General features: G+C 40.0%; 1 protein-coding gene across 1 annotated transcript in view; it reads right to left on the bottom strand.

Annotated features, from left to right (window-relative positions):
- The window catches only part of LOC122692848 (zinc finger protein 665-like), a 38532-nt gene extending 20365 nt beyond the window's left edge, over window positions 1-18167 (bottom strand). Inside the window, exons 1-5 of the mRNA XM_043900660.1 lie at window positions 18000-18167; window positions 16413-16472; window positions 16234-16310; window positions 13923-14049; window positions 7521-8992 (exon numbers count right to left, since the gene is read on the bottom strand). Coding sequence (XP_043756595.1) covers window positions 7521-8992; window positions 13923-14049; window positions 16234-16248 — 1614 coding nt within the window. The 5' untranslated portion in view covers window positions 16249-16310; window positions 16413-16472; window positions 18000-18167. The remainder of the gene's footprint in view (window positions 1-7520; window positions 8993-13922; window positions 14050-16233; window positions 16311-16412; window positions 16473-17999) is intronic.
- Window positions 18168-18638: the final 471 nt, after the last annotated feature.

Genomic DNA, 18638 nt, shown 5'->3' with positions numbered 1-18638 from the left:
TAAAAGAGTGAAATACTACTAAAAATAGTATTTTGCCTTACAACTCTATTTTTGTTTTTGTCTTTGAAATCTTTGGGACTCGAACAGTAAACTACACAGAGAACAACACAGCATTTTCCCACACTTTCCATCAGATCTTACTCCCTTCCTGGTGAAGCCCTCACATACACAGCAGCAGTGGGCACCTCAGAAGACCGGACAATCCCCTTCAGGTCACAGACCAGGCCCTGGTCCATCCCCACTCAGAGAAGAACGCCTCCCCTCAGCCCAGATATCAGCCCTCAGGAATAGGAGGACTCAGAGTCCTGAAGCTCAAGGAAGGATTCAGGTTAGAATCACCTGGGGAATCTTAAATATAATTAACGTTGGGTCTCACCCCATTTATTTGAAAGGGACTCTGGTCAGGGTACAAAAATGTATTTACAAAGTGCTTCTTTGATCTAATGTGAAGACTGGGTTGAACATCAAAGATGAATGAATGGATAGTGAAAATGTGGTGTGTGTATATATATATATATAAAATGGAATATCACTCAAGCATAAAATCTTTTTTTTTTTTTTTTGGCTGCACTGTGCAGCTTGTGGCATTTTAGTTCCCTGACCAGGATTGAACCCAGACCCTGGCAGTACAAGCACTGAGTATCAGCCACTGGACTGCCAGGGAACTCCCTAAAATAAAGAAATATTTCCATTTGCAACAACATGGAAGGTACTAAGCTAAGTGAACAAAAAGTCAAAGACAAATACCACATGGTTTTACTTATCTATAGAATCTAAAAGAGAAAAAAATGCAAAATACAGTGAAAACAGACACACAGAAAAAATGTGATTTCCAGAATGGGGTAGAGAAGTGAATTATATGAAGGAATTTAAAATGGGCACATTGACAATTACGCAATAAGTCAGTCAGGAGGATGTATAATATATGGCATAAAGAATAGGGTCAATAATATGGTAAGAACTTTGGGCACAGATGGCTACTAGACTCACTGTGGTGGTCATTTCACAATGTATGCAAAAACTAAACATTAAATATCACACCTGAAACAAAAATTGTACAGCGATATGTTTCAACTAAAATTAAAAAGATGCTCCGTTGTGGAGAGACACCATACAAAACTAATACATACAGATGGCAAGGCCCATAACCAGAGCTGTCACCTCACTTGATATCAGAATAAACACTTTTGAGGAAAACCACACAAATGCATGACAAAGCCGATCCAGATTTTAAGCCTGGTAGAACATAACACGATTCTTTCTAGGGAGACACTTGAAAAATGTACTGAATGTGATCAACTTTATAAAAATATATATACCTTTGTGGTCTTGAAAGAATTAATGTAATATAGAAACCATACAAGAATGTCAAGACTTCGCAGCAATTACTCAGGATACTCCACAAGGAATTCACACTAGACAGAGACACGACAAATGTAAATGGGGAGATAAATCTTCAAACAATCCTCTCAATGGACTTACAAAGAAGAAAACTTACAGTGGGAGGAAACTCAGTCTATTAGGTTTGAAATAACCAATCTCAGATGTTAAATTCCACAGACAATTAAAGGTAAAATTCTTTAAAATTCATGAGTTGATACCTGTCAAAGGATCAGACATCTGTGGAAAGATCTAATTATCTGCAGATGGTACATTGTTTATTCAGTTATCTGAGGTCTCATGAAAAGGGTCCATTGTTTTTAATAACCTACAACCTGAAGTTTGAAATCTGTTGATGTTATTGTTCCATTATCTGCCTTTCATTTGTCAGCATGATAGTCTCAGGGAAAAGACGGGTAAGATGAAACCCCACCTATTGCATTAGGTGGGGTTTTTTCATATTCATGAGACCAGGAAAAACTAGGACACTGATTTTAAGAAGCAAGATGGTATAAATTTGAGAGCATGGGGACAGCCAGAATAGAGATGTAAAAATATTATCTAAAATACGCTTTTGGGACCCCCTGTTGTGCTTCCCTGGCTCAAATGGTAAAGAATCTGCCTGTAATGTGGGAGACCTGGGTTTGATCCGTGGGTTGGGAAGATCCCCTGGAGAAGGGAATGGCAACCCACTCCAGTATTCTTGCCTGGAGAATCCCATGGACAGAGGAGCCTGGTGGGCTGCAATCCATGGGGTCGCAAAGATTCGGATACGACTGAGCGACTAACACACAACACACACGCTTGGTGGTACAGTGGCTAAGACTCCACCCTTAGTGCAGGGGGCCAGAGTTCGATCACTGGTCAGGGCACTAGATGGTAAATGCCACAACTAAAAGATCACATGTGCTGAAACTAAGACCCAATGCAGACAAATTAATTTAAAAACAAAATATCATGTTTTTGGTGGCCACGACACCTTCTCTAGATATGTTGTTATGAATGAGGACCATCATTGATGATTATATGAAAGATTATTCTAACAGATGGTCAAGAAATAGAGTAGAACTGGCCACTGTGAAAGTGAGGTTTTCATATGTGTTTCATGATGGGCTACATGTGGAAGAAAAAAAAAAAGCAGGAGAACAATGGATTTTTGTTGTTGTTTGTTTGATTTTTAGCCACACCTCATGGCATGTGGGATCTTAACTCCCTGACCAGGAACTGAGCCTGTACTACTGGCATTCGAAGGCACAGTCTTAACCACTGGACCACAGGAGAAGATCCTCTCTCCATTTAAAAAGGGAATAGCTGTTATCTACCACGGTGGTGATGATGGTGGTTTAGCCGTTAAGTCGTGTCCTACTCCTGTGACCCCATGGACTGAGGCCCACCAGGCTCCTTTGTCCATGGGATTTCCCAGGCAAGAACTAGAGTGAGTTGCCATTTCCTTCTCCAGGAATCTTTCAGACCCAGGGACTGAACTCACATCTCCTGCATTGGCAGGTGGATTCTTTACCACTGAGCCACCAAGGAAGCCCTTTGTTGTCTACCATAGATTATGGAAAATTAGTTTTATTTCAGAACACTGCAGACAGAGACTTACTGAAGTTAATTCAATGAAAAGAACAAGAGTAGAGAGTGCTTGACAGGGATTCAAATATGCACACTGTTTTTGCATTTTGATACTATTTTGTTTTGAATGTATCACTTTTCATATCTAAATTAGTGAAGGATTGAAACTTCCCTGGTGGTCCAGTGGCTAAGACACTACATTCTCAATGCAGGTGGCCCAGGTTCAATCTCTGGTCAGGGAACTAGGCCCCACAAGCCACAACTAAGGCCCACCAGAGCCAAATAAATAAATAAAACTAAATATTAAAATAATTAATACCTACCTGCAATGCCTGAGACCCAGTTCTCCTGTGTTTCCTGCATTGGCAGGCAAATTCTTTGCCACTGAGACACCTGGGAAGCCTCAGAGCAGTTACATTACCATATAATTAATATGAGTCTAATCTTAAAATATATTTGGAAGTGATGTTAGAATATTTCCCAATTACAAGCCTCCTGTATATTTCTCACATTCAGGTAGGATGACATGGTTAAAAAGCATTTCAAAATGGATTCTTTGATTCCTTACCCTGATACTGGAATCAGAATTACTATATCAAAATTGGCAGTCCAGTGGTTAGGAATTGGCACTTAACTGCTGAGAGTGAAGGTTCAATCCCAGGTCAGGGAACTAGGATCCTGAATGCCACATAGATAGCACAACCCCACCCCCCCGCCGCCAAAAAAAAATATGGTGAATTATTTAAGTGTATTTAGAATCAGAGCAGAAAGGAAATAAATCTATGACTTAGAAAACATAAGGGCTCTAAAAAGTTTTGCTTGGCATTTCAAACATGAAGCAGAGTCACCACATGTTATGTGGAATATTATACTCTCAGGATAAAGAACAAAGTCTTTTGATATAATTGCTTCCTAACAGTTTTCCCCCTTTGTTTTTCTTTGCTCAAGAGAGAAATACGAAATTAGAAATTTCACATCTATTATTAAAATTATGGTGGCCATTTAATGCAAATGGCTAATAATATCAGAAAGTACTGACTAGGATTATTGTTTCATGAAAATGAGACAAAATCTTAAATCGAAAAGTGTTTTGCCTCTCACCCTTCACTTTTCTCGGTCCTTCAATGGACTCATCACATCCCACATGGCATCTTCTGGAGCTTCCTGTTTGGTGAGAATGATAAACCTACTTCTTTCAGTTACTATTTGCCAAGTGGCCCCTCACCCACGAATAAAAACTATCCTACCGGAGAAACAGAATTACTATTTTGTAATGGGTGTAGAATGGAGCATTACAGAAGGAATCCTACATTGAAAATGTGTATTATAGCAGGGGAAGGAGAGAGTGGAATGAATGGAGAGAGTAGCACTGAAACATATACATTAACACGAGTGAAACAGACAGCTAATGGGAAGGTGCTATATAACACAGGGAGCTCAAACCCAGTGCTCTGTGACAACTTAGCGGGTGGGATGGGGTAGGGGGTAGGAGGGAGGCTCAACAAGCAGGGGACATATGTAAGCTTATGGCCGATTCACACTGTTGTATGGGAGAAACCAACACACCACTGTAAAGCAATTATCCTCCAAATAAAAATAAAATTTAAAAAAAAGTATGGATTAAAAAGCTTCATGAAGACATTTCTTCACTGATGAGTTAGATCTGTTTAGCACATGTTGGAGAAAATTCACAATGTGTGAATAAATCATATTGTGAGAATTCATGACAAACATTCAAAATGCTTGGGTGTAATGTAACAGAGTAAAGAATTTGGTGCCACAAATACAATATGATTACATGTTTATTAGACCATTTGACTTACTGCTCTATGACCCTACCTATTACAGAACCCTTTGCACTGATGAAATGCATTCACACACCTGTCAGTTGAGAATGGTTTCAATCACTGGATATCTAGCAGGAAACAAAATCAATACCCTGCCTTCAAGGAGCATATTCTATAGGGGAAAGTCACCAATAATTAAATCATATATGATGGTGTTAAGTACTATTAAGGTGTACATGTACAAAGATGGAGTGACAGGGTGCCCTAAATTAAATAATGTGTTCAGAAAATGCTCATAGAACAAGAAGACGTCTGAAGAAAATCATTCATTAATTCAAAGTGTGTGCCATACAAATACAAATGGGGACCCATGAAACAAAGGATCTAAATGGCTTCTGGCATCCTGGAACATAGGGCTTTGGCTCATTTCCCATTTCTGACTTCCAGAACCATAAGAGAATAAACTTGTGTTCCTTCAAGTCTCTCAGTTTGTGATAACTTAGCAGTAGAAACAGGAAATTTAAGGAAATAAAGCACAGAGAATCAAAAGAATCTATACAAATTTCTAGAAAAAAGTATAATTTGCAAGGTGTCAGGACATAACGTGCAAAAATCTATTGTAATTTTATATCCATGCAATTTACAAATGGAAACTGAAATTAAATATAGAATACGATGTTTGCTCAAAAAGGAGAAAAACGTGTAAATCTAACAAATATTTTTATGCTTAAAACCTACAATGGGGAGGAACGAAATCAAAGACAATCTTCTATTTAGGTCATCTGAGAGAAACACATGATATTCACTGAACTATTAATAAAACATACCAGATTAATTGACTGGAAGACACAAGATAGAAGTGATATTAAAATATCCCAAATTGACATACAGGTTTAATGCATTTTCCATCAAGATTTTTGTAGATTCAAACAAGATTATTCTAAAAATAACAGAGACAGGCGAAAGAACTAGAAGAGCTAAAACACCTGAAAAATACTGAAGTGGTTGGAATCACCCCACATGATCTCAAGATTTCTAATACAGTGACAGGAATCAAGACTATGTGGGATTTGTGGAATGACAGACGCAAAGACCAATGGAACAGAATGAGGAGACAAGAAGTAGCCCTCCATCACTACAGTTTTTCCCAGATGGCACAGGGGTAAAGAATCCACCTGCCAATGCAGGAGACCCAAGAGATGCAGTTTCAATCCCTGGGTGGGGAAGATGCCCTGGAGGAGGAAATGGCAACCCACTCCAGTAGTCTTGCCTGGGAAATCCCATGGACAGAGGAGCCTGGTGGGCTACAGTCCGTGGGGTCACAAAGAGCTGGACACGACTGAGGACACCACACCGTACATTAACCCTTGAATAGCACAGGTTTCAGCTGTGTGGATTCAATTATACGGGCATTTTTCCTAATAAACACTACTACAGGATCTGAGGTCAGTTGAATCCGAGGATGCAGAATCACGGATATAGCGGGATAGCATTAAATTATACATGGATTTAGAACTGCTCAGGAGACTAAACCCTAACTCCCTGCCTTGTTCAAGGGTCAAGTGTACTTCCAATTACTTTTTGACAAAGGTACCCAGGCAACTCAATGAAGGCAGGCCTGTCCCACACATGTGCTCGTCAATGAAATATTCATAGTACAAAAGAAAATCTCTCCATTTAAACTCTACATCTGTCAAACATCAGCAAAAAGTTAACCAATGCTTTAAAACAAATTATGGAACTTTACACTGTAAGAGATTTAGGAAAAATGCTATAGAACAAAAACTTCAGAATCCAGAACTTGATGCAGAGTCCTTAGACATGTCACAAGCACATGACCCAGGGAGAAAATACCAGAGAGAATATACAAAAACCTTAAAGTGAGAAGGGTTTTTGCCCTCAGCCTTCAGCCTTCTCAGTCATAAAGCAGTCATGTTACTATAAGGGGAGGATTAAGTACTCATGGAGGTTGAAGAGGCAGAGGATCCCATCACACCCCACGTGGCAGCCTCTGGACTTCCTGTTAGATGAGAATGATAAACCTCCTACTACTTTCAGTCCCTGTTCTCCAGGTGGTCCGTCACTCACAAATAAAAACTGTCCTACCTGAGCAGTAAGATTATTATTTCACATCCATGGCATCTGTGAGATAATCTCACAAATGAGATTATTTGTGAGAATGAGTTAATTAATAAATTAATTAGTGAGTTAACTCGATAATCTCACAAATGAGATTTGTGAGAATGAGTTAATTAATAAATTAATTAGTGAGTTAATTAACTCGAGAATGAGTTAATTCATAAATTCTTCCTCTTAAGGCCTGACCACAATAAAATACATTTATCTGGTTTCTATCCGGAATGAATTTTCTAATGAAGCCTAAGATGTGGCTACCTTCTAAAAGCCTTGTCGTATCACTGTATTATTAAAGTCTCTTACCAGGATGGGTCACCTGATGGTAACTTGGACTTGACACTGAAGCACTTGCCACACTCATTATATTTGAAAGGTTTCTCTCCAGTATAAAGTATCTGGCAGATCTCAAGGTATGAACTTGGGCTGAAGGCTTTGAGATACTTAGTACATTTGTAAGGTTTCTCTCCCCTATAGATTATCTGATAGAAAATGAGGCTTGCAGGCACAAAATTTTTGGCATATTCATGACATCTGCTTAGCTGCTCCCTACTATGAAATCCCCAGTGAATTGTACGCTGTAAGTTTTGAATGAAGACTTCCCACATATGTCACACATACATAGTTTCTTTCGTGTATAAATTATCTGATACTTAGTGAAGGTTGAGAATTAAGTAAAGGCATTTCAAGTTCATTACAGCTGAAAGCCTTCTCTACGTTATGTATTCTCTGATGAACTGCAAAAAGTGAATTTCGACTAAAGACCTCCCCACACTCATGACATTTGTAAGGTTTCTCTCCCGTGTGAATTCTCTGATGCTTTCCAAGGTTTGGCTTTTGAGAAAACAACCTGCCACACTCATTACATTTGAAAGGTTTCTCTCCAGTATGAATTCTCTGATGACTTTCAAGATTTGAATTTCGACTGAAGACCTTCCCACACTCATTACATTTGTAAGACTTTTCTTCAATATGAACTCTCTGATGCTTTGTAAGGTATGCTCTTTGATTAAAAAATTTGCCACACTCATTACATTTGTAAGGTTTTTCACCAGTATGAATTCTCTGATGACTTACAAGATTTGAATTCTGACTGAAGACCTTGCCACACACATTACAGTTATAAGGTTTCTCTCCAGTATGAATTCTTTGATGGCTTGCAAGATTTGAATACTGATTAAAGACCTTGCCACACTCATCACATTTGTAAGGTTTCTCCCCAGTATGAATTCTCTGATGTCTTCCAAGATGTGAATTTTGACGGAAGACCTTACCACACTCATTACATTTGTAAGGTTTCTCTCCGTTGTGAATTCTCCGATGAATTCGAAGGCATGAATTCTGACTAAAGACTTTGCCACATACATCACACTTACATAATTTCATGCCTGTATGGATTACCTCATGTGTGGAGAGGTGAGAGCCACGATTAAAGGTTTTGCCACACTCATTGCATCGGTAAGGTCTCTCTCCGGTATGAATTCTTTGATGACGTTTAAGAGAGGAATTTTGACTACAGACTTTGCTACATACATCACATTTATACACTTTCTCTCCTGTATGCCTTATCTGATGTCTACGGAGGGAGGAGCCGTGATTAAAGGTTTTACCACACTCATCACATTTGTAAATTTTTGCACGAGTGTGAGTTGTCCAATGACTTACAAGGTGTGACTTCAGACGAAAAACATTGCCACATATACCACATTTATATAACTTCTCTCCTGTATGGATTAGAAGGTGTCTACTGAGAGAGGAGCCATAATTGAAGGATTTGCCACATTCATGACATTTGTAAATATTTTTCTTAAATATATGCAGTTCATCCTGAAAGTTTAACACAAGTCTATTTTTAATAGGCTTCTTTCCTGCATCCCACCTACCTTGTCGATCTCTTCTGTGAGTTACATTTTCCTTATACATTACAGGCATTCCTCTGTAATTTCTTTCATCATTCTTCCACTGACACCCAAAGTCATCTTCCTGGATTTCCGTGAAGCAAAAATATTTCATTTCAGGGCTTTTTTGTCTTTCCAATGTCACTGTTTGGAATGCATCTCCTGTATCACTGCTTGCTGTTGGTTGTAATTTCTTGACCACATGTATATGAGAGATATCTACAAGATACAAAGAACCATAAAGTGTATTACTCATTACAACTCATGAATAAAAGTGTAATGTTGAATATATGACATTAAACCAAAAGTAGGGAACTGCCTGGCAGTCCAGTGGTTAGGGCTCTGTGCTCCCACTGCAAGGGGGATGGGTTCAATCCCCAGCCAGGGAACTAAGATGTCACACAGCATGGTCAAAATAAGATAAAACAAAAGTACTATTTATGCCCAATAAGGTTATGAAAGTTCCAAATCATGACCTTAAAAATTTTAGGAACACTAAAGGAATAGGACTGTTTACTAAAGAAAGAGTGATTATATGTAAGGTGAAAGTGTGAGATGGTTGGATATCATCACCGATTCAATGGACATGAACTTGGGCAAACTCCAAGAGATAGTGAGGGACAGGAAGGCCTGGCATGCTGCAGTTCATAGGGTTGCAAAGAGTCAGGGTACAACTTAGAGACGGAACAATAACAACAATAACAGCTGACTTCTAACACCCCGTGACAAAAACATTCACACTAGACCAATGTAGCTTAACTCTCAAAGAAAGAATATTTTGTCACTATGACACCAAAGCTTTGACACCAATTATGCTTTGGTATATTTGGAGACCAATGGTCTCGCTAATAAGGAGACAAAAAAATATTATACTGTACATATATTCTGTATTCTATGGCATAGAAATAAATGCTAAAGACCACACAACCCACTGTAATGTACATAACCCAAAACAAACTTATCTAATGAATAAATAACTGGTCGTATGGAATTACAAAACACAGCATATAAAAATGGAAGATTTTTTTTTCCATTTTTTTTATTAATTGGAGGCTGAAGGTGAAGGTGGGATGTTTCGAGAGAACAGCATCAAAACATGTATATTATCTAGGGTGAAACAGATCACCAGCCCAGGTTGGATGCATGAGACAAGTGCTCGGGGCTGGTGCACTGGGAAGACCCAGAAGGATCGGGTGGAGAGGGAGGTCGGAGGTGGGATCGGGATGGGGAATACATGTAAATCCATGGCTGATTCATGTCAATGTATGGCAAAAACCACTACAAAAATGGAAGAATTTGTTAACACAATTTTTCACAAAAAATTTTTCTGAATATCTGCTGTAGAGCTATGTATCCATAAAGAATATGCATTTTACAACATTAACAAACGGCACATGTCAGTTGTACTCTATAATAAAAGTTGAAAAACCATATATTAACTACAACTAAGAATTAACCAATAAAATATTCTAGAGTTATGTACCTAACAGCAAATAAATAAAGTCATTCCCAGCCTTCACAGAACACTTAAAATTCTCCAGTTCATTGGCTCTAAAAAGGTATGTAATAAACAGCAATTTGTAAATTTATCCACTAGGGTCAGACACAGTGTTGATTAGCACAAACTGGAGATAAAAAGCATACAAGATGTGATGCAAAATGGTATTATAATAAACATGACAGAATATTAATATAACTATTTATAAAAAGTAACTTTTCAGGCTTCCCTGATGGCTCAGTGGTGAACAATCCACCTGCCGATGCAGATGTGAGTTTCACCCCTGATCCAGAAGATCCCACACTCCTCAGAGCAACTTGTCCATGTGCCACATCTATTGAACATGTGCTCTAGAGCCTGGAAGCTGCAACTACCGAAGCTTGCACGCCCTGGAGCCCTGCTCCACAACAGGAGAAGCCACAACATGAGAAGGCCACACACAGCAGCTAGAGAGTGGCCCCTGCCCTCCACAACTAGAGAAAAAGCACACGAAGCAAGGAATATCCAGCACAGCCAAAAGTAAATACATAAATAATTTTTTTAAAAAAAGCAACTTTTCAATCATGATTATAAAACATGCAAGAGTGTAAGCCATCAAAGAGCACTAATCTGTTTCAAAAGGCTTGTTTTTATTTTTTTTTTTATTTTTTTGTTTTTCAAAAGGCTTGTTTTTAAAGGTTTAAAAGGCATGAGGTAAATCAACACAAGTTTTCAAATCACAGGTTTGACTCACAGATTTCTATGCATGACAATTGATACAGAAAGTACTGAGAGACACAGGATTTGAACTGAACTTCCAAATAATAACAACATATTCTAAAGCATGGCTGCTCACCCCAGTAGTACAGATTACAAAATATTAAAACAAATATCAGGAGTTTAAAAAGAACATTCCAAGGGAGACACAAAAGAAGTCAGCCATTGTAACTAATAATGTTATTTAGCCACCCTTCCTGAAAATGGTTTTTCTAAGTCTTCACAACTGCACATAGTGATTTTGGTCGTGTCATGAGAAAGCTGTACAACAGGAAAAGAGGGACCATTTTTACACCGAGTGATGTGGAAGGTGGCGTGATGAGCAAAGGAGTGCTAGGGAAACTGGGATGAAAATAATGATTTAAATATGTGAGCAAATGACAGTCTTCCCATCCACATAGAAGTACCATGTGAAGAAAGGTCAGCAATGAGAAATGGCATGAGTGGAGTACAAGGTATATGCATATGTGGGAGCATAGCTAGTGATTGTATATCTAGGTGAATATAACTGTACCAGAGAGCAGCCAAGATGGCGGAGCAGACGTATCCTATGCTCACTTCCTCTCACCAGCACAATCATCATACTTGCTTTTCCAAGCACCAAAATCACAATAATCTGCAGAACAACCATCACTGACAAAGACTAAACTCTACCAGAAAATATCTGCTACAACTAAAGCCATAAAGAAAGAACCCCAACAAGATAGGAGGGATGGGGCGGATCCATGATACAATCAAATCTCATACTTTGTTTGGGTGACAGACAAACTGGAGAATAATTATCAAACAGTTTCTCCCACAGAAGCCCCACATCAGACCCTCCAGTCCAGGGGTCCAACATCAGGAAGAGGAGAACGTGAATAAAGTTTTCCTGGGATAAACGCCTACATCATCTCCTCTGGCTCATAGGAGATGGTCATTGGTATCTGGAAACAAGACTGACACCGTGCCCTTGAGGCAGGCTTTTCTGACAGTCCTCAAAGCCAGGAAAAGAAAAGAGAACAACAGAGAAAGTGAGGCTCTCATGATACTTTCTCTTATCCTACAACATGCTGAGCAATCTACTAAGTAGCTTCAAGTGGTGACTCAGTACATAGCAGGAAAATATTATAACTCATAAGGAAAAGCATTCTCCATCAAAAACTTTCTGTTAGCAAATCCACCCCACAAAGAGTCCATCCAGAGCTGTCCACTACAAGTGGATTATCACAGTAAGGAAACTGGATAAAATTATAAACTCTAGGACTGTATTTCAAAAGCAAGTTTCACAGTCAAGATTAAAACTTTTCTACTTGAAGGCAAGAATGTGCTAGTTATTTTTATATTTCTCTCAGAGCCTATGAAAGCCAATAAAATAAGTTAATTAATTTATTTATTAAGTTTATTTAATCACACAGACACAAAATCCCTCAAGTTTCAAAAGGTAAAATCATGCAAACGTAGAAGAATATGGAATCAGGAGAGTATACTGATTAGGTAGAGCCATAGGAGAGCGATGAAAGAGTGGAAAAAATACAAGATTTGGTGAAGAGATGAAACCATGCAGTCAACCCAAGATGCCAAACCAAGAGCCTGAAAGATACACATATTTCCCCCATGAGGAACTAGGAAATCAAAAAAGAGGATCTCTTTATCCACTGTCTTTGTAGTTTTGCCATGTAAAAACTACACAAGACCCAATGTGCCTCCCAGTTTCACATATCCCTGAAGTGTGTGGCAAAAATCAGAACAGAAGAAATGGCTGCAAAATCTAAACAAGGGGAGAGAGCTTGAGACAACAGCTCCATGAAGGTGCCACATGGAATCAAAAAGCAGCCAATGCCTTCCCATCTTCTGATTAGATCTTTTAAGAACACAAATGGGGATGAAAGAGAGAAAAGCCCAGGGAGTGAGTCTGGAAGCATCAACTCTTATTTATATAGACTGAGACCTGAGCATCCAATGAAATCAAGTCCCGGGAGAGAAGTGAAAGGGGTAAAAGGCCCTTATAAAGCAACCGTCTTCGAGGTGCTCAAAGTCAACCAACAACTAGTTCACAGGGACCAGATGGCAGAGTGTAGATCATGATGAAGACTTTGCTTTTGCTTCTGGTGGGGCTCCACCAGAGGGTGAAAGAATACATTCTACATGTTGAAGAACAGAATGATGACCCAGGAGCAAGAAAAATGTGCTCTCAGCATTCACAATAAATAAACTTCTGTTTTCTGAACTCTCCCACATGGGTAGAGTTACCCAAAGACCAGTAATACTGCCACTTCCTCTCTGCCCTTCTGAGATCTGACCTGTGCTCAGACTTTTGATACATTCCTATCCTCTTGGTGGGTTGCTCTTTTCACGTCACTCTTCACAGGCTAGGGGTGTTCCTCTTGTTCCAAGATGGAAATAATATTCCGATCAGAAATAGAAATTTCTGCTTCTCAAAAGAATGAAACATGAAGAGCTGGGGCTTTTCTAGCATCCCAGCTCTTTGTTCAGGTGAGGAGTGAGGACACTGAAGGTGGGTTTGAAGAACTCTATCACAAGTTGGTCCATCACTTGCCTCCTAGTGAATGCAGAGGAAACAGTGTAATATTCAGATAATGAGCTCTCTTCCAAGAAGCAGTAGAGCAAAAAGCATAGGGGCAGAAAAAAAGAGAATTTGATATTTTAAAAGTTTGCCCTCAGCCTTATAAATACTTATGCTCTGGAACAATGCCTGACGTATCATGAAATGGATTAATCATTTGCAGAAAAGCTAAGCTTAGACTCGTGATACCACAGCATGAAGCTTTTCTTGTCTGAATCAACAGGGATTTCAGATCAGTCAAGCAAAACAGGGGCTCCCAAGGGGCACAGAAGGGAAATGCAATGATACCCAAGGACAGATTCCAATTTCTGAAGCGAAGTTATCCTCACCCACAGAGATTAGGTTCCTGAGGGTCTCCACCATCACGTCCATGTAAAAGGCCCTCTGAGCAGGGTCCAGGCATTCCCACTCCTCCTGAGAGAATTCTACAGCAACATCCTTGAAGGTCAACTGTTCCTGAAACAAAACATCTCATCAAAGGGCCATGAAGAGAGTTCTTATTTTTGCACAAAATGAGAAGAGGAGAGAGGAGGAAGGATCCATTCAATTGAAGTATGTATTCTGACAGATCCAGGTAAAGGTATCTGGAGCAAATTATGCATCTGTAATTTTAATTTCTTATCCCTTTTCATAGAGATTATGATATCCTCCATACAATGTAGGTTTTTCACTTTTTCTGGACAACTCACAACATAGAAATAAAATTCAATAACAGGTGGTCTATGCAGAAATGTTACCTATTATGTTTTATACACCATATGATAGTCAATATCTAGATGAGCTACAGCACCAATGGGATCTTCAGAGATGACAAAGTCCACAGTGGCTTTACAGAAAGGTCAAAATCTGCAATTACGACGATTATAAGAGCAATGACTCGAAGTGTTGGAACACTTACTATAGGCCAAATCCCATTCTAAATCAATTCTTTACATGTATGAAATTGCTATAAACATAACAGCTCATTAGAGATGATCTCTTCCCATCTTAAAGCAGAGAATACTGCGTCAGACACACTTGGAGACACTTGACTCAGGTCATGAAACTAAACAGTAATATTAGAACTCAGAGGGCTGGCCTCTGGAATTGAAGCTAAAGAATCAAACAGTTGAAAAACAGAAAGAGTATTAAAGGCACACTGACAGAGGGTTCTCTGAGAAAATCTGAAAGAAGCTGAAGATGAACAACATAGAAGAGCATTAAAGATCATCATATATGTGGGCTCACACACAAACATACATAAGATGTTAGTAATCTTATTGCTATTTAAACCATTAACATGACACTGCAAAAAAATTTTTTGAGGTCAAGGATTATATTTAAGATATAATTTCAAGTGTAAAGATAGGTTTGAAGTATGTTTTTATCAAAACCATGGACGTGTACTTCCATGCACTCACACACACATATGTAAACACACAATTGAAAACACAGGAGGTCCCTGATGGTCCAGTGGTTAGGATTCAGTGATTTCACTGCCGTAGCCCCGGGTTCAATCTCTCATAGAGAAACTAAGATCCCACAGGTGGCTCGGCTTGGTCAAAGTTAAGAAGAAAAAAAATATACATATAAACATTGAACTAGAAAGCTTTCCTTCTCAGATCAGGAAGAAGGCAAGGATACAAACTTCTGCACTACTGTCCACCAAAGTACAGAAAGCCCTCATCAGAGAAATTAGACAAGAAAAAGAAATCAAACTTATCCAAATTGGAAAAAGTAAAATTATCTTTTTTCATAGATGACAACTTTTATATGTAAAAATAGTAAAGATTCCACAAGGAAACTGCTACATCAAAAAATAACTCTAGGAAAGTTGCAGGATACAAAAGTCCATGTGCAAAAATCAGGTAAATTTCTATACATAATGGTGGTGGTTTAGTTGCCTGTGTGCTCGGTCCCTCAGTTGTGTCTGAGTCTTATGATCCCATGGACTATAGCCCACCAGGTTCCTCTGTCCATGAGATTTCCCAGGCAAGAATACTGGAGTGGGTTGCCATTTCCTTCTCCAGGGGATCGCCCCAATCCAAGGATAAAACCCAGGTCTCCCGCATTGCAGGAAGATCCTTTACCAACTGCAGTACCAGGGAAGCAGATACACAATGAACAACGTCAAAAGAAAATTAAAAAAGAATCCTATTTCTAAAGCACCATAAGGATACAACACTTCATAATAAATCCAAGAAAGAGGTGAAAAACTTGAATACTGAAAACTATTAACCTTGAAAGATATATAAAGAGATACAAATAAACCAACATCCTATACTCTTGGATTGAAAGACTAAATATTCTTAAAATGAACTTATTACCCAAAGTGTTTTACAGATTCAATCTAATCCCCATCAAAAGTTGCATGGCAATTTTGGCAGGAATGTAAGTTATCACACTAAAACTCATAGGGAATCTCCAAGAGTCCCAAATTGCCAAAGAAGAAGAAAGGAAGGAACCTTTATAGATTTCAAAACATATTAAAAAGTAGTCAAGATGGTGTGGTACTGGCATAAACACAGATACATAAAGCAGTGCAAGAGAAAAGAATGCTCTGAATTGATTTTGCATATATGCAAAATGCATTTTCAGTGGTGCCAGGACCACAGAATAGAAGGTAGACAGACTGGGAATCAACTGAGAATATGACCTTACCTGAGAAATAGCCATTCCTGACTCCTTTTCTTTGCTCTTCCAGGCTTCTTCCTCAGTCTGAGTCTTTAGAAGTCAGTCTTGAAAGATGAAAATAGGCAGTTTAATGCTTAAAATCAACACACCCCCATCCTGTGCCCGCCCCCCCTACCCCTCCCCACACACACACAGGAAGACCTCACCATGTGGAACAGACAGTCCTCTGCTGCACAGTCTCAGGAAGGACTCAAAACAGTCAACTCCTACAGAAAGATCAATAAGTCAGTTCCTATACTTTTTTTCAGTGCTTGATAGAGCTTTGAAGATCAAATAGTGTAGGGTATCCTTTTTTTCACCAAATATATATTTTTTCAGATTATTTTCCACTAGAGGTTATTATAAGATATTAAATACAGTTCCCTGCACTATACAGTAGGTCTTGTTTAATTATTCTATATATAGTAGTGTGTATCTGTTCATCCCAAACTTCTAATTTATCCCTCCTCCTCCTTCCATGTTTGGGAACCACAAGCTTGTTTTCAGTATCTGTGAACCTAGTTCTGCTTTGTAAATAAGTTCATTTGTACCATTTTTTTTAGATTCCACATATAAGTGATATCATGTGTGTCTGTCTGATTTACTTCACTTAGTGTGACAATCGTGTCTACCTACACTATGTGTTTCCACATATTATTATCCTGTCTCCCTATTTCTATATCTTTCTCTTTTTGTTCCCTTCTACTTTCCTGCTGTTCCTGCCCTCCTATGTTCTCACACCTGTCTCACTCCACTCTGCAAATCATTCCCTCTCTTGATGCTCCTTCTCTCTAACTTTTCTGACTGCCCTACATCTTTTATATATTTCTGCCCCTTTCTCTGCTTCCTCTGTGCCCTTCAGTTACACTCCTTCTCTGTTACACTCCCTTCCTCCCCACTCTCGGGCACCCCAGGTGGTGATGCTTCCTTCCTGCTCTCTCTCCCTTCGCTCTTGCAGTCAATATTTTTCTTCTCCTTCTCTCCCAATCACCATGATGCTCTGAAGGCTATGTTTCCACCTTTTATCCTCTCCCGGACTCTGTGTGAAGGGCCTCATCATTGTTGCCACCCTTCTACCAGTAGATCCTGAGCCCCTCTCCCTATGTCAGCTATCCAATCCCTGGAGATCTGGCATTTTTAACTTACTTCTCTATTTTATTCACTTTCTACCTTCAAGGCGTAACCACTTTCACTTTACTATTGACAAGTCCCTCTCTGTTCCCACCGGTTTTCCCTCATTCTTCATCCTTCTCAATTTTTCTGTCTCAGTCGCTCTCTCTGTCTGCTTCTCCTCGCCCCTGTATTTACGAGGATGGCGACTGAATAAGACGCCCGCGGACTGAAAAAGACCGTTTGGATCTCTGGACCAAACAACACTGGGCGTCACAGAGATGGCCCACGTCACCACCTCTACCCTGGGTTAGGGCTGACCAGGAGAGGGGGCCCTGCGGGGCAGAAGGACGGGTCTGAGGAGACGCGAGGACTGAGGGGCTGCGAGCGAGGGGGTCTCAGGAACCGGGTGGGCTCTTCAGAATCCCAGCACGGGAGAAGGACTCGGCCTCTCCGGCAGCGGGGCGGCCGGCGCGGCCTCCAGGGGCAGAGGGCGAGGCTGGGGGGCGAGAATCCACCTCGCAGACGAAGACTTGACATGAGGCGGAAGGCAGAGATAGTAAAGGGTTTTAAGCAGGAAAATGTGGCGAAAAGCAGTGTCTACGTGGACCGAAGGCAGAAAAGCCAAGGCCTTCGATACTGACCCCAGAAACATCGAAAACCCAAAGGGAAACGGTCTGCGAACTCTTTTAACACTGACGTCTCGGTTTACATGGCGAGTGGGTGCGTGAGAGGGAATTTAAAGACCGCAGTGACTCCAAGACCCTGAAGATGGAGTCAAAGCACCGCAAAGCACAGAAGATTTAAGCTAGAGAAGAGAAACTTACGCTCTGCAGACTGACCTTCGTCCCAAGCATTCCGTTTCCGGGTCTGCAGACAACTGCGCGTGCGCGAGGCGAAGAGGCGGGGCTTCCTGGGCGGGGCCTGGGCGGAGCGCTAGAGACAGGGCGGTGGGCGGGGAGCCCAGGTTTGAGCCTGAGCCACCCGAGGGCGGAAAAGGGGGTGGTGGAAAAGGGGGTGGGTCTCAAGGTCCCTTCCGGTCCATTACCGGCTTATTTGAAGTTGCAGAGAGAAACAACTTTAAGGTAAAGTTTGCATTTCTGTGGGCCAGTTATGTCCGAAAGTAACATAACTTTCAACTTGTTCCCTTTAAACAAGTTGAAAACGGTTTAAGTAAAAGGAATTGTTTTTGCCAGCAGGCTGCTCTCCTGCTCTGCCAGTGAGGCCTAAAGACAATTCAGGATTCTGGAAATGTGGGTCTCCCAGAGTAGTTGACATAGGAC

The sequence above is a fragment of the Cervus elaphus genome, chromosome 4 (assembly GCF_910594005.1).
Source record: "Cervus elaphus chromosome 4, mCerEla1.1, whole genome shotgun sequence".
In the NCBI taxonomy this organism is placed as follows: domain Eukaryota; kingdom Metazoa; phylum Chordata; class Mammalia; order Artiodactyla; family Cervidae; genus Cervus; species Cervus elaphus.
Note: the sequence above shows the minus strand (reverse complement) of the source record. Positions and strands in the feature narration are given on the sequence as shown.